The 17728-nt window shown below is 36.1% G+C and overlaps 2 protein-coding genes across 3 annotated transcripts in view; one reads left to right on the top strand and one right to left on the bottom strand.

The window, feature by feature from the left end:
- EDA (ectodysplasin A) overlaps window positions 1-17728 on the top strand; it is a 413327-nt gene that overhangs the window by 240596 nt on the left and 155003 nt on the right. The gene's annotated exons all lie outside the window — the stretch shown is intronic.
- On the bottom strand, window positions 11343-11760 carry LOC113930745 (small EDRK-rich factor 1-like). The gene has a single exon (XM_035725558.1). The coding sequence runs from the start codon at window positions 11712-11714 to the stop codon at window positions 11526-11528; it is 189 nt and encodes a 62-aa protein (XP_035581451.1). The 5' UTR covers window positions 11715-11760; the 3' UTR covers window positions 11343-11525.

The raw sequence follows: 17728 nt of genomic DNA, 5'->3' as shown, positions 1-17728 counted from the left end.
AATCCCAGAGTCCTGGGATCGAGTCCCGCAGTGGGCTCCTCGCTCAGCAGAGAGCCTGCTTCTCCCTCTGACTGCCACTCTCCCTGCTTGTGCTCGCTCTCTCTCTGACAAATAAAATCAAAGAAAGAAGGAAGGAAGGAAGGAAGGAAGGAAGGAAGGAAGGAAGGAAGAAAAAGAAAGAGAAAGAAAGAGAAAGAAAGAAATGAACATATGGGAAGGGGAAAAAAGAGAGAGAGAAGAAAGCAAACCATATGAGACTCTTAACAATAGAGAACAAACTGAGGGTTGATCAAGTGAATTGGGTGGGGGATAGGTTAAATGGGTGATAGGTATTAAGGAGGGCACTTGTTATGATGAGCACTGGTTGTTATATATAAGTGATGAATCACTAAATTAAAAAAATCTGGTCTGATTTCAAATGCATGTATTATTTCAGAGTTGGTCTCTGTTAATTGTCTTTTCTCTTGAGAATGGATCACATTTTCTAGTTTTTTTAATATGTTAAATAATTTTAGATTATATACTGGATATTATAGAACATTATGTTATGGATGCTCTGGATTCTGTTATTTTCCTCCAAAGAGTATTATTTTTTTAAGTAAGCATTTAACTCTGTTAACCTTAAACTGTAAATCCTATCTTCTCTGCAGTGGGAGGCAGCTCAATTCTAACTTCAGTACTTTTAGGTGTAGGTGGGCTTCCTGTAGTCTACCCTGCAATGTAAAAATCAAGGGTCAGCCAGAGATTCAGAAAGGACTTGTACATATAATTTGGGATACTCCTCTGGCTTTCTCCATTCCAGCATTTCCTCTCACTTTCCAATGCCTGTGGTTGCCCTTGAACTCCATCCTCTAGTTCTTCAAGCCAGTGAGATTACAGATCTCTGAGTTTAAGCCATCTCATGAGGTGCTTAAAGCCATTTTTAAAAGTGGGAAATTCAGTTTCACTCCTTTTAAATGTCAGGTCTCTCCATAAATGCCATCTGCCTGCTTTTGTTTATTTTCCAGTACCTTCAGGTAGTTTTTTTTCTCCCTATTTTATCCAAAGTGTACAGTTCCTATCTGCAGGAAGGTTTGGTCTGAAGGGAGTTTACTTGGCCATTACTAGAAGTTGAACCAATTTGCAATGTATCTACTCAAACATTTTAGAAGTGGAGACTGAGACTCAGAAAGCTACAGCTTAAATGTAGATTTTCTGAATCCAAATCCAGAGCATCTCTATATGTTACTTTTAAATATTGATAATAATCTTCCTCAAACATTATTCTCCCAGATGGGTGAGTCCTGATTCTATTGTCTCTCCTCATGTAATACTTATTCCTCCCATCACCTTAATTCATTTTTCTTGTAAATGTCCATTAAACATTTCCAACTTCCTGCTAATCTCCTGTAGGTTCCCACCATATTCCTGCAGTGGGTTTCACTGCATAAAAGGAAGAAACTTGCTTTTGCCTTTCTTTCTAATGATCTTTCTGAATAATGCCCCAGCAATGTTTTCATGGAATAGTTATAACCTCTGTGTTAAAAGTAGAAGCTCAGAGATTATAATCTTACATAATGCAAATTATTCTCTTTCCTCCTTAATATGTTACCCTATGAGGGTGACCTCATAGGAAATTTTACCTTTTCTACCTTCTCATGGGTCTCATCACACCTTTCTTTTTGTAATGTTTCCCTGTTGTTATATCATCTTATATGGAGAGAACTTTGTTTCATCTACAATCTTAAACCCACACTCTTCCAGAGCATAAGCAAAAATCTTAAAATTGACACTGGTATAATGAATAAAAAGAGCATCACAACAGGTATACATTCATGAAAAAACTATTTTCTGAATGCCTACTCTGTACTCATCACTTTGCTGAGTGCTGGAGATCCAATAATGAGCAAAGCAGACATAATGCTTGCTCTCCTTGGGCTTTTACAGCCTAATAGAAAAGTCAGACAACTAAATAAGCAATAATAGAAAAAACTAAGTATAGACATGAGGGGGAGTACAGGGTACTACTTCATAGAAAAATTTGAGAAGCACTGTGTGAAAATACCTAGGGTAGACCTATGCCTGGTACATAACAGGAGCTCAATAAATGATAGTCATATCAACACAGATCTGGTGAGTGTTCATCATTTACATTTTTTCATCTAAAGCAATCTCCTTTGTTTATTATCTTTAGAATTGTTCTCCTGGTCTTACAACTCCTATGTTAGCTCATTTTTATTTTTAAGTAATCTTTGGTGTGTGATCTTGAAAAAAAAAAAAACTTATTGAAAACCCAAGTAAATTGCATCCATTGGGTTTGTGTTGGCCATATCCTTATTTACCTCCCCAAAGAACTCATAAATGAATTAAGCCATGATTTATTTTCTTAAAAAATATTTATTTATTTGGGGGCGCCTGAGTGGCTCAGATGGTTAAGCGTCTGCCTTCGGCTCAGGTCATGATCCCAGGGTCCTGGGATCGAGTCCCACATCGGGCTCCCTGCTCCTTGGGAGCCTGCTTCTCCCTCTGCTTCTCTCTCTCTCTCTCTCTCTCCCTCTGCCTCTCATGAATGAATAAATAAAATCTTAAAAAAAATATTTATTTGAGAGAAAGAGAAGGGGGAAGGGAGAGGGAGAGACAATCTCCAGTAGACTCCCCACTGAGCACAGAGCCCAATGTGGGACTCAATCCCATGTCCCCGAGATCATGACCTGAGCCAAATCAACCAACTAAGCCACCCAGTTGCCCCAAGACATGATTTCTATTTATAGAAAATGTGTTGCCTTTTCCACAATAGGTTATATTTCCATTTGTACATTTGATCTCATAGATTAAAGTGTTTGAACTCAAACCTAAGAATATTTCAGAACCCAACTCAGTGTCAATAGGCAAAAGAATATAATACCATGGATAAATATGATCCACAGATAATACTCAAACTTTCCTTTTAGCTATTGTTTGAACACGTTTTCTCATCAGAAACTACATGCCAGAGGAGGAAAATTGACTAATTTCACTTTATATTTTCTCCACCAAGTCATCCCAGATTAACTCTATTTTATGCTAATCACTCCTTTACACCTATTCCCCTGCCACTTAGGTTTTCTATTTTTTAGTAATAGCATTTTTAATGTAATATGTTTTAAGTCAGTCTCAGGTTTTTATTTGCCTTGTATTTTACTACCCTGAAAAGATCACCAACCCCTATATAATTATGAAATGCAGTTTGGGGTAGTCTATTCTGTAATGTCTGGTAATTAACAAACTTTGCACAATGTTAACTAACTGCATACCTTCTAGTGGGTGTAACTACCCTGAAAAAGGCAAAGGGATATCAGGAGGAAGGAAATAAAAGGGAATTAATAATGGTAAGTAATTGTGGAATGAATTACCCCCAAACTGAATTATTCCTCAAAATCAAGACTAGACTAACCCATCATTTCTGCTAAAGGAAGCTGAATACCTATTGAAAGTGAAAGGTAAGTTGAACTCTCTGGAAAGAAATCATTATTCTGAAATAATCTGCCTTACTGTGAAGTGACAGTTCTCTAAAAATGTATTACCTTTTTTCCCTATGAAAAGAACCTTCACTCCTTTAGCAGTCAAGTGAGTTAATTTCCTTTCAGTTTTTTCAAAACCATTTCTAAACTTCATCTTAGTTTCTTCAATGAAGGCAGTCAACTTTGGTGGTATTGGTATACACAAACTGGTCTTAAAAAATGTCTATAAGAATTAAACATAAGGTTCTTTTAAAAGTAACTGGTTGGATTCAATCTAAATAGATTTATTTTTGACAGATACTTAAAGTATTTGTGACTGGTTAACAGCAGGAACTATAATTGATCCTATAATTAGCAGGAGTCGAAACTTGAGAAATGGCCATTGATAACGAAAACCCATAGTTGAAGGGTAATTAAGCATTTGGAGTACCATAAAATGGGGCAGAAAAGCCACTCTTAAGTTATTATATTTTTTGTCCCCATTACAAAAGACCCTTTGGTGCATTTACAAACACATAGACACCAAACAGAACTAGGATCACACCTGGACTATTCAGCTTCTCCAAACTCATTACCTGAAGAGATATAGATTAATTGGAGAGAGTTCAGAGAGGAGTAACAAAAATGATTATGGGGCCAGAGGGATTGATTTATGAGCAAAGATTAAAAGAATTTTGTCTATACAATTTAGCTAAGTGATGACTAAGGGGGAAGAGGGTGGGGATACAACTGTCTGAAGGGTGTAAACACCAAGGAGAGGGGAGAATAATTTACTATGCAACATGAGAATATAACTAGGGCTAATAAGCTATAATTACCCAAAGGAATAACAGAATAAATATTTCAGGGAAACTCAGAACCATAAGACCGCCAACTTGTTTCTCAAGGAGACAGTTACAGACATTTATAACCCTAGTCTCATCCAAATCAACAAGTATATGTAGTGTGAAATAATCATCTGATGCCACCGATCTCCCTCCTCCCCCCACCCTCTCCAAAGGTCTTGCCTTTCACATTACTATGACATATTTCAAGTCCAGCCTAGCATACAGGTCTACATAATTTTGTCTTTATTGGTGTCAGTGAGTCTTTCAAAGTTTAATTCCAATAATGGCCATAGAAGAGCCCTTTCTTTTGGACTTACTGTGAATTCCATTGTAGAGCATGAAAATAAGGAATTAAAAACTGGAGGTGAAAAAATCTTGGATTCTACTTGGGATTGTAAACAAATCAAAAGTCATAGTGTTTGTGTTTGGAATCTCCACTAATGAAGTTTCAAATTGTATTCTGTGTCCTAAAAAGTTCAATTTTAGCATTATCTAAAGAAAAAAAATAGGCACTAAAAAAAATCTTTGTAGGCTTCATGATTTGTGTAAACTTTGGAATGTGGTTCTTCAGAAAACAAATTAGTCTGTGGGTAACTGCAGGCTAAGTTATTTGGCTAATTCCTATTGTGCTATCATGACATTCCAGAGCATTGCTATTTAACCGTGCCAGATAAGATTTTGCATGTCACTGCAGTGAAAGCTGCTTCTTTTGTATGCATACTTTTCTACTTTTCCTTTGTGTTGAGAATCTTCTTAGGGTGATCCCACTCGAGAAATATCTTTTTCTACACCATTGCTTTGACAAGTTCTTCTGGTTTTTATCTTAGATTATATACTTGTGAATTTTTTTTCTAGGTAAATAATATTTCAATGAAGTATTTTAAATAAACTATTTTAGAGTACTTATAGATTTACAGAAAAGTTGCAAAATTAGTACAAAGTTTTCCTATGCTCCATCCCTAGTATCCTGGTATCATTCATTACATTAGCATGGTACATTTGTCACAACAAATGAACTAATACTGATAAAATATTATTAACTAAAATTCATATTTTATTCACATTTCCTTAGTTTTTACCTAATGTCCTTTTTCTCATGCAGGGTCCCATGTAGGATGCCATAGTACATTTAGTCGTCATGTCTCCTTAGTCTCCTCTTAATAACTATGGCAATTTCTCAGACTTTCCTTGTTTTCAGTGACCTTAACAGTTTTGAGGAGTACTAGTCAGCTATTTTGTAGAACGTCCATTGAAATGAATCTGGCTGATGTTTTTCTCATTATTAGACTAGGGTTATTTATAGGTTTGGGGGAGGAAGACCAAAAAGGTAAAACATCATTTTCAACATATTATATCAAAGGTAAATACCATTAACATGACTTAATCACTCTTGATGCTAACCTTCAGCACCTGGCTGAGGTAGTGTTTTCCACTGTAAAATTATTAGTTTCCCCTTTTTCATGCTGTATTCTTTGTAAGTCATGATGTGCAGCCCATGCTTAAGGAGTGGAGAGTTAGTGTCCACCTTCCTGAGGGTGAAGTATCCACATAAATTATTTGGGATTCTTCTGCATTTTTGGTTTGTCTGTTCTTGTTTGCCTACCAAAGCATTTATTTATATTAAGTATAGACATAAGGGTATTTATTTTATGCTTTGAATTATAATCCAATACTACTTTATCTTGTTGTTTAAATTGTTCCAGCCTTGGCCATTGGGAGCTCTTTCATTTGGTTCCTGTGTCCCTTTGACATACAACTGTCCATGTGGACTTTTACTGAATACTTCTTTACTTTATGGCACTACAAGATGGTACTACAAGTTGCTACAGGCTCATATTTCTTGCCCCATTCAGTCCTATCATCAACCAATTGTCCATGGATTCCACTTTCTATTGAAAAATGGTATTAGAAAGCAAGATCTGAATGCTAGATGTGCTTATTGCTGCTACGGTGTTATTACTTCTAAGCCTTCTCGGCTGACAGAAGAAGAAAATATACGAGTGTATCCTAGCCTGCATTTATATACATATCTAGAAACATTTCTAAATATATCTATTTGTACCTATATTAAGCTAAATATGAGTTCATACTAATGTCTCCAACTCTAATCCTTTACCATGTGAATCTCTCTAGAATGCAGAATCCCACTCCCATCCACCATCCATTTACTTAATCATCCAATTCCAATGCACATGTATAGTAGTTTCTGAATTGTCACCCATACCTGTGTGGGGACAACTTTATCAAATAGAGTACATGCTTATTTATAGTTTCTTTTGTCTTCAGTCTGAGAAACTCTACTCATTTCCAAAGTTACTTAAGTCAGCCCTTTTTCTCCCCACCTCCAGTTAGGTTGTTTCATACACATGTAATGTAATTAGATTCTTATGTCACATTCTGCAACTCCATCCTAAAATCAATCCTTGACTTTTAAATTTCTGCATTCATTGAGATTCACCCTTTGTGCTATAAGGTTCTATGGGTTTTGAAAAATGTAGAGTCATATATCCACCATTACAGTATCATACAAAATAGTTTTACCACCCTAAAAATCCCCTGTGCTTTACCTATTCAATCTTCTCTCCTCCTCCTCAAACCTCTGGCAACCACCATCTATCTAATCTCTATAGTTTGGTGTTTTCCAAATGTTATATAAATGGAATCATGCGGTATGTAGCCTTTCCAACTGGCTTTTTTCACTTAGCAACATATATTATAGATTTATCCACATCTTTGTGTGGCTTGATAGCATATTCTCTTTTTTCACTAAATAGTAATTCATTATATGTATGTGCATGCTTTTTACCCATTTACCTATTGAAGGACACCTTGGTTGCTTCTAGTGTTTAGTGATTATGAATAAAGCTGCTATAAACATTCACATGCTACTTTTTGTGTGGAAATTAGTTTTAAATCAATTCCGTAAATATTTAGGAGAGAAGTTGCTGGGTTGTATGTTAAGACTATGTTTTTTTTTTTTAAAAAAAAAAAAGGCTATGTTTAGCTTTACAAAGCTGAAACTGCTAAACTGTCTCCCAAAGTGGCAGTACCATTTTTGCATTCTCACTGGCAATGAATGAGGCTCCCTGTTGCTCTGCATCTTTGCCAGGAATTGATATTGTCAGTTTTTTGGATTTTAACCTTCCTAATGGGTGTTTAGTAGTATCTTATTATTGTTTTAATTTGCACTAATGACAACCTTTCTCACTTTTGATTGGCAATCTACAGGTGTTTTAAAGAACAGTTTTGTTTTTATTTACCAGTTCTTCCTTTATTGGAATTGAAGGAGCATACATTATAAAGTATAACATTATACTTTAGACTTTATTTATATGGAAATAATTGTTTAAAATTCAGGCTACTACCTTTTTATTAAGTGTGTATTAATTAGCTACAACCTAGGCAAAGGAAGCATCTGCTAATGTAAATGCTAAGTCACTGGTGGCACAGAGTCAATTCAATATGATTGTTGTGCAGAAAGTAGAGGGAATTTTATTGGTAAGGAAGATGCCTATAAGAGGGGCGCCTGGGTGGCTCAGTTGGTTGAGCGGCTGCCTTCAGCTCAGGTCATGATCCCAGGGTCCTGGGATCGAGTCCCACATCAGGCTCCCTGCTCAGCCGAGAGCCTCTTTCTCCCTCTCCTTCTGCCTGCCGCTCTCCCTACTTGCACTCTCTCTCTCTCTGTCAAATGAATAAATAAAATCTTAAACAAACAAAACAAAACCTTTAAAAAAGAAGATGCCTATAAGATAATTATTTTTTTCTTTTTTTTAAGATTTTTTATTTATTTATTTGACAGAGAGACAGCAAGAGCAGGAACACAAGTAGGGGGAGTGGGAGAGGGAGAAGCAGGCTTCCCGCTGAGCAGGGAGCCTGACGCAGGGCTCGATCCCAGGACCCTGGGATCATGACCTGAGCCGAAGGCAAACGCTTAATGACTGAGCCACCCAGGTGCCCCCAAATAATTATTTTTCTGAATATTTGCAAAGCTTTCCTTTATTCTACCCTCCCTCACTACCATCACCATACATACCTAATATATACAGCATGATTTCTTCTCGCTTTAGGAACAGATAACCAATGACTTAAATTCCTTTTCCCATCAGAATGTGACTTGCAGACATATAATTTCTTCTAAAACTATTAGTTACATCTGATTTTTATTGCCGTGTACCCCTAACTTAGGTTCTCACTTTCTGACTATACCCATGTTGCCCCTATCTCTTCCAGGCTGCAAACTTGTCTTTCCCCCTTTAATCCCAATTGTACCTTATCCATTCTATGTTCCATTCCTTCAGGGTCATACTAGCTGAAAAAAAAAACCTGATTGGTTAAATCTACTTTATTTTAAATGTTAGAGCAAAGATTGCCACAAACACTGAACATTTACAATGCACCAGGTACTTTCATATGTGTTCTCATTTTATTCTCACAATGACCCTGTGAGGTGACTGTTTTTCCCATTTTATAGGTGAGAAAATTTAGAGTTAAGTAGCATGCCGTAATACTTTTGCACATGCTGTTCCCTCTGCCTAGGACACCCCTTCAGTTCTATCTCTATCAAACTACCAAACCTTCAGAAGCCACTTTATATGTTACTTCCTCGGGTGGTGGTCTTAGCACTGCATACGTAAATTTTGAAAAGACTCTGTAAGTAATTCTTTTATTTGTTTACTGCCACTGCCTTTTTTTGTTGATATAACATTGTGTAAGTTTAAGGTGTACTAGGTGATGATTTGATACATGTATGTATTGCAAAATTATTAACCACAACAAGGTTAGTTAACACCTCCATCACCTCACATAATTACCATTTTGTTTGTAGTAAGAACATTTAAGATCTACTCTCTTAGCAACTTTCAAGTTGTCTGTAATACAGTATTGCTAAGTCTAGTCACCACACTGTACATTAGATCCCCAGAACTTGCTCATTTTATAGCACTTAGCATATCTTTTTTTTAATCTGAGTACAGTTGAGACACAGTGTTACATTAGTCTCAGGTACACAACTTAGTGAATTGACAAGTTTACACATTACGCTATGTCCACCGTAAGTATACCCACGATCTGTCCCATTACATCACTATTGCAATATCATTGAATATATTCCTTATGCTCTGCTTTTTATTCCCATGACTTGCTCATTCTATAACTGGAGGCCTGTATCTCCCTCTCCCCTTCACCCATTTTGCCCAACCCCCCACCTCCCTACCTTCTGGCAACTATCAGTTCTCTGTATTTATAGTTTTGATTCTGCTTTTTGTTTGTTTTTTTTCATTTTTTTTAGATTCCATTTATGAGTATTTGTTAGGTCCATCCATGTTGTCTCACATGGCGTGATCTCATCCTTTTTATGGCTGTGTATTATTCCATTGTATATATACCACATTTTCCTTACCCATTCATCTATTCATGGATGCTTAGGTTACTTCCATGTCTTAGCTATTATAAATAATGCTGCAATAAACAGAGGGATGCAGATATCTTTTTGTATTAGCGTTTTTGTTTTCCCTGGGTAAAAACCCAACAGTGGAGTTATGAGATCATATGATATTTTCTAAGCAATTCTGATACTTGCCCCTGGTTAAGAGCCATCATGCTAAACTATGATGATGTTGACCAGGGCCATATCTTACTGATATTTGTATACCAATTAAATTGCATAGTATCTTTTGCATTCCACAGCATTTTATTGGTCAGTATTTATTTAAATTAATGATTTGGGGTTTTATAGAAATGTAGATATTGTGTGTGTGTTGCACTGGGTTGGTATATTTACAACCATTTGAGTAAATTTATTCAGATCTTTAAGGAGCAATAGAAAGAAATGAACAAACAAATGAAATAAAAGACAAACAAAAAAGACTCTTAAATACATAGAACAAATGTAGCTGCCAGAGGGGAGGTTGGTGGGGGGATGGGAGAAATAGGTAAAGGGAATTAAGAGCACTTATCTTGATAAGCACTGAGAAATGTATAGAATTGATGAATCATTACTTTGTACACCTGAAGCTAATACAACACTATGTTAATTACATTTGAATAAAAAAAGGAAGGTGGTGATAACTATGAATGGAACCCATATAGACACTGAGGTGATTATTTTTAGAATGAAGAGAATGCTTATCATATTTTAATTCTATTTTAGAAACAAAAAAAAACTACTGTCCTCATAATGTAAGCTACAAAAAGTAAAGTCACAAGAAACTCTTAAATATAGAGTACAGACTGAGTGTTGCTGGAAGGGAGGTAGGGGGATGGGCTAAACAGGTGATGGCCATTAAAGAGGGCACTTGTTGGGATGAGCACTGGGTGTTGTATGTAGGTGATGAATCACTGGATTCTGCTCCTGAAACTAGTGCTGCCCTGTATGTTAACTAACTTGAATTTAAATAAAGAAAGAAACAAATGAACAGAGGGAAGACAGAAAAGAGACAAACCAAAAAAAAAAAAAAAAAACAGACCCAACTATAGAGAACAAACTGATGGTTACCAGAGAGGGGGTGGGACGGGATGGGTGAAATAGGTGAAGGGGATTTAAGAGGACACTGATCTTAATGAGCACTGAGCAACATATAGAATTTTTGAGTCACTGTATTGTACACCTGAAACTAATATAACACTGTATGTTAACTACACTGGAATTTAAAAACTTTTTAATTGAAAAAAAAGTAAAGTCTGATAAAGTCTATTTAGCTGGTGCTGATACACAGCAGATAATTTTAAACCATTCCTTGCTAAATGAGTTGCCATCAGAAAGAGGGACTGCACATTGTCACAAATGGCATGTTCTCATCCTTTCTTATGGCTGACTTTCTAATATTCCATTGTGTGTATATATATATATATGCCACATCTTCTTTATTCATCTACTGATGAATGCTTGGGTTGCTTCCATATTTTGGCTATTATAATAATGTTGCAGTAAATATAAGAGTGCATATATCTTTTTGAATTAATGTTTTGGTTTTCCTGGGTAAATACCCAGTATTGGAATTATTGGATCATATGGTATTTTTTTTTTTTTAATCACATGAATGGTTAGTGTTTTATTCTTTGAAGAATGGTTCTGAAACACTACACTAAGTCAGGCTGAAAGGTAAAGTTTAAAATAGTTTTATAAGGATATAACATATGACTGTTTGCTCCACAAAATTTTGACCTTAGAGCTTATGATACACCTAGTTGGCAATAACACCCAGGTTTTTCCAAATAGTCATCATTTTTCTCTCGTCTGCATAGACTTCTTCTCATTAGCTGCCTTCTGCTTTTGTTGCATTATCTCAGAGTCCCTCTGCCTTCTCTGAGAGGTGGTCAAGCTATCCTCTTTCCTTTTTCCCTTGCTAATTTCCTGGGATTTCTTCATGTTTTTCTGGCGGGCAAGTTCTCGCTGATTTCCTTGGGCCATGCTGACACCAGACTGAGCCTAGAAGAGAGCCCCTCGGGAAAGCAACGGCCTCCTAGCACGCTCAGCGGTCATATGGTATTTCTATTATTAATTTTTTTGAGGAATCTCCATACTGTTTTCCACAGTAGCTATACCACCAGCAGTGCACAAGTATTCCTATTTCTCCACATCCTCACCGACACTTATTAATTCTTGTCTTTTTGATTCTGGCCATTCTGACAGGTTTAAGATGATATCTCATTGTGGTTTTGATTTGCATTTTCCTGGTGATTAGTGATGAGAATATTTTCATGTGCTTTTTGGCCATCTGTATGTTTTCTTCAGAAAAAATGTCTATTCAGGTTCTCTGCCCATTTTTTGAATTGATTTTTTTTTTGTTTTTTTGGACCTAGAGGGTATTATTCTAAGTGAAACAAATCAGAGAAAGACAAATACCATATGATTTTGCTTATTGGAATCTAAAACAAAACAAATAAATAAACAAAAGGGAGAATGAGACCTATAAATACAGAGAACAAACTGATGATTGCCAGAGGGAAGAGGGGCGGGGGGATGGGCAAAATAGGTGAAGTAGAGTGGGAGATACAGACTTCCAGTTATGGAATGAATAAGTCACGGAAATAAAAGATATAGCATAAGGAATATAGTCAATGATATTGTAATACCATTGTATGAAGACATGGTATTTACACTTATGGTGAGCATAACATAACATGTAGACTTGTCAAATCACTGTGTTATACACCTGAAACTAATGTAACATTGTGTGTCAACCATACTCAAATTTTTAAAAAGAGGGACTGCATAAAATGTTAAGCATTTATTGAAGTGCATAGATTAGGGGCATCTGGGTGGCTCAGTTAGTTAAGTGTCTGACTCTTAATTTTGGCTCAGGTCATGATCTCAGGGCCGTGAGGTGGAGCCCCGCATTGGGCCCTGTGCTCATTCCAGAGTCTGCTTGTCCCTCTCCCTGTGGTGCTCCCTCTGCTCCTCTCCCAACTTGCTCTCTCTCTCTTTCTAATAAATAAATCAATAAAATCTTTAAAATATAAAGTGCATAGATTAAATTTTTAAATATTCCAAAAACACTACAGTAGGAACCCATAAAACTTTTGGTAATCTAATATCCTTTACAAAACAAATCTTTGTGATTCATATCCTTTGTGATTCATATCCTTTGGTTGCCTTGAGCCCTATTGTATTGAATATTGCTAGAAATAAAGTGCCACCAACTTACACCTGGAAGTTTCTTCCTTCTACAAAAGCTCCCATTATATGTTAAAGGTATTTGTTTAAACAGGATTTTACCTTTATTGGCAAGAAATAAGGCAAAGCATTTCTAATCAATTCTCAAGCAGAATATGGCAGCACTTTTCACACGCCTAGGTATCAGCTGATGAGAGATGAGGTCTCTTGATAATGATTTCAACAGTTACCATTAGTATGAGTCAAAATGAAAATTGTGACTGGCGGGTGATCAGGGATCTCAGTACTAACATAATTCCTCATGTTGTATATTGCTTAAAACTGGGCTCTACATGGTCCCAGTTCAATGTCAATTGAAGACCTCAGCAAGATACTGTACAGTTAACTTGATGTGCCAAAGAAATTTGAAAACTTATTTAAAACTATTAAAAGCATTCTTGCTGGTTTTTTTGGCAGAGGTAGGTAGAACTTGGCTCATCATGGAGCTGGGGTAATCAGAGAGTGAGCAAGTGATAATTTAGGTCCTTAGGCAAACATACAAGCTTTGAAGCTAGAGTATTTCTAATTGCATACCTAATGCTTGATTGACATAATTCTGAGATTAGACAACTACCCCAAGAAGCTGTTCCTAGTTTCTGATTGTTTACCAGTGACCCTCAGGTCCTTCACACAGAGCTGTGCTTCACAAACTAGGAACAGTCTGCCAGTGTCCAGAATATTTCTTTCTGGAGCATAGACTCTACTCTGGGTTAAAGAAAATCATTATATTTAAACAAATATATATTGTAATAGAATGTAAAATTATTTTTGAATGGGCGGCAAGGGCATTGAGAAATGTGGAAGAACTGCTAAAACACTGCTATAAGTTATGGCCTCTTTTCTGAAATGCACTTCTCTCTCATCTCTACCTAGAAGTCTCCCGCTTACTTTTTAAATGCCAACTCAGAAATCATTTTCCCCAACTTCCCCACCCTGAGCAGAATATCTCCATCTTCTGTGATTTCATTGACTTTCCTCAATGACCTTACTATGGCACCCATCCCATTAATGTGAATAGCTGTTTTTCTCCTCACTAGATAGAGTGTGAGCCTCAAAAACACAAGGTCTACAAGGTTCTTTATATCCCCAGTTCCTTGCACAGGATTTGACTAGAGCAAGTGCCTAGTGGATGGATGGATGGATGGATGATAGAGAAGACAGACAAAAATGTCTATTTTTCAAGGTCTACTCACTTGAACAAGATTTTGAACTCTCCTAACATTCTAGTTGAGGCCTCTGAATATAGAACTAGATGCCCACTGGGTTGTTTCAACTTGTGTGTCAGTTATGCCTTAATTTTTTTTTTAAATGGGAAATCAATGTGATTCACCCTACTGTGAGGCTCAGGAAAAAAAAGTCATATGATCATATCAATCAATTCAGACAAAACATTTAACAAAATATAACACCAATTCTTGATTTAAAAAAAAACTCAGAAAACTAGGAGTAGAGGGAACTTTATCAAAAACCCTATAGCTAACAGCATACTTTATGGTGAAAGACTGAAGGCTTTCCTTCTAAGATTAGAAACAAAGTATGGATATCTGCTCTCATCACTTCTAGTCAACATTGTGTTGGGAGTTCTAGCCAGTGCAAAGGAAAGAAAAATAATAAGAGGCAACAAGTTTTGAAAGAAAATAAGACAGTCTTTATATGCAGACAATGTGATCATCTTTGTAGAAAATCATACAAAAAATCTACAAAACAACCACTAGAATAAGTGAATAAGTTCACAGGACACAAAATCACTATTAGATAATCAATTCTATTCCTATATACTAACAATAAACAGAAATTGACATTTTTATTTTTTAAAAGATTTTATTTCTTTATTTGACAGAGAGAGACACAGTGAGAGAGGGAACACAAGCAAGGTGAATGGGAGAGGGAGAAGCAGGCTTCCCACAGAGCAGGGAGCCCGACATGGAGCCCGATCCCAGGACTCTGGGATCATGACCTGAGCCGAAGGCAGACGCTTAATGACTGAGCCACCCAGGCGCCCCAGAAATTGACATTTTTAAAAATACCTTTCATGATGGCATCTCAAATATGAAATTCTATTAACATGTCAGTTTTCCCCAACTTGATCTACCCTAATTTTTCTTGTAGAAATTGACAATCCAATTTTAAAATTTATCTGGGAACTAAAATTTACCTGGAAAGGCAAAGGACCTAAAATATCCAAAACAAGTTGGAAAAAGAACAAACTTGGAGGACTTATACTACCTGATCTCAAGGCTTATTAGAAAGCAACAATAATCAAGATATAGTGTTCTTAATAAAAAAATAGTATATCTTTTCAAATTAGTGTTTTCATTTTCTTTGAGTAAATACCCCATAGTAGAATTACTGGATCATATGTTTATTATATGTTTATTTCAGCATTGTTTACAACAGCCAAGATATGGAAGCAACTCAGATGTTCATTGATAGATGAATGGATAAAAACAATGTGAGGTGTATATATATATATGTTATATATATGTTTTATATATATGTGTATGTATATATATAGTATACTCAGCCATAAATAAGAATGAGATCTTGCCATTTACAGCAATATGGATGGACATAGATGGTATAATGCTAAGTGAAAAAAGTTAGAGAAAGATAAATGCCATATGATTTCACTTATATGTGACATCTAAAAACAAAACAAAACAAAGAAGCAGACTCAAATACAGAGAATGAACTGATGGCTGCCAGAGGGGAGGTGGTTATGGTGATGTGAGATAGGTGATGGTGATTAAGGAGTGCACTTGTTGTGATGAGCACTGGGTGATGTATGTAATTGTTGAATCACTATATTGTACACCTGAAACTAATATAACACTGTATGTTAGCTAACAGGAATTAAAAACTTTAAAAAATAAAATAAGAGATTAAGTCATCTAAGAAGAACTGAAGTAGCTAGTGTGGGCATTTGTGCCCCACAGCAAAGATTTACATTGGGGAATTTGGAGGTCCTCAGGCATAATGGTTCTATTGTACATGAGTGGGCCTTACAGCCCTCATATTTGGGGTAGCCAGTCATTTTGCTCAATCCCTAGACACGTTATGAAACTTCAGAACAGCAACAATAAAAAGAAGATCCCAAGAGCTCCCACAGAGGTAAAACATTAACAATTGTAGGAACAAGAATTGGAATAGATTGGTCATCTCATCAGCAGCACTGGGTATTAGACAGTGGAGAAATGCCTTCAAAGTTCTGAGGGAAAATTATTTTCAGCCTAGAGTTTTATTCCTAGCCAGTATAAATTGAGCTTGATAGTAAAGGAAGCACATTTCTAGATTTCAAAGACTTAGTTCACCTCTCACCTTTTTCTAAAGAAGTTACTTAGGAATATACTCCAGCAAAATCAGGTAGTTAAGAAATACAAAGATATACAATGGATTCTGGAAACAGTGGACCTAATACCAAAAACTAATAAAAGTAATTCCAAGGGCAACAGTTACACAACAGGCCTAAGGAGCATTCTGTCCAACTGGAAGAAAGGAGGGCTCCAGGAGGAGGCATCCAAAGGTGAAAAAGGAGAAGCAGGGGCTCAAGATTTTACCCACATTTAAGAAATTAGAGAAACTGTGGATGTTGCAGACAATGCAAGAAAAAAATAAAGGAAATTAAAAAATCTAGAAGACAGTAACACCTGAAAGAAGAAAGAAACATTCTAGATAGCCACAACAATATAAACACTGCATACTGATTTTCAACTTTCAGAAATAACCAATGTACAGAAGCACAGGATACTTAATTATAGACGTAATTAATTATAGATAAAGAGCAAAACACAAATTTTATCCTTCTTGGCAATGTGAAAAGTAAAAGTACAAATGACAAGAGTTAATAGGTAGAATAGATGGGAGATAATGGGAAGAGCAGGGAACTAATAGCCTTATCTAAAAAACAGAGTTAGGAGATACTGTCTGTATTTTCTGAAACAAGAAATAAAGGTCTAAGTATATCCTTCAAACAAATGAATAGAGGAACTAAAAATCACAATAACTACATTGGGATGAGAGGTACAATAATTGAGGTAAAACCTCATTTATCACAGTGCAAAATTAATAGACAAAATCTAAAGTAGATAAATCAAATAATAGCAATATATGAGGAAGCAATCACCAGAAGAACTAAACAGAAACAGTTAAGAGGGTTAAAGATAATAATCTCAGAGGATTAGGACTGGGGGTAGGGAGGGTTAGAACAGTGAAATGTTGCTTACATTACCTGCCTTTATGTACATCCTCATATGTTTTAAAACCATGTGTGTGTATGACTTGGCTACATCAAAAGCAATCAGGACATTGAAACACAAATCTTTTGCCACTACAGATCCTCACCTGAAAAAGAGTGCTGGCAAGGGGCCGTCTAAGCAAAGCTCCTGACTCTATTACTCAACCTGCCTCTTTCCCCCAACCCCTGCACCAAAGCCCATGGTCTTTCTCTTATGACAGAAATTTAACACAAGCTATGGATAAATTATGACCTACTTCATTCTCAGCCATGGAAATTACTTTTTATAGCTTTATATGGATATAATAAACACATATTTAAGCATACAACTTGTTGTGTTTTGACATATGTATGTACATATATGTATACTGGTGAAACCAGCCTCATAATCAAAATATCCATTACCCCCAGATGTTTCCTCATACCTCTTTGTAATCTCTTTCCACTCAGTCTAGTCTCCAATGACCTCTGCATTCCCAGGCAACCAGAGATCTGTCACTATAGTCTAGCTTTTATTTTCTAGAGTTTTATATAA

This window comes from Zalophus californianus, chromosome X (genome assembly GCF_009762305.2).
Source record: "Zalophus californianus isolate mZalCal1 chromosome X, mZalCal1.pri.v2, whole genome shotgun sequence".
Lineage (NCBI taxonomy): Eukaryota > Metazoa > Chordata > Mammalia > Carnivora > Otariidae > Zalophus > Zalophus californianus.
This window is presented reverse-complemented; position numbering and strand designations above follow the sequence as displayed.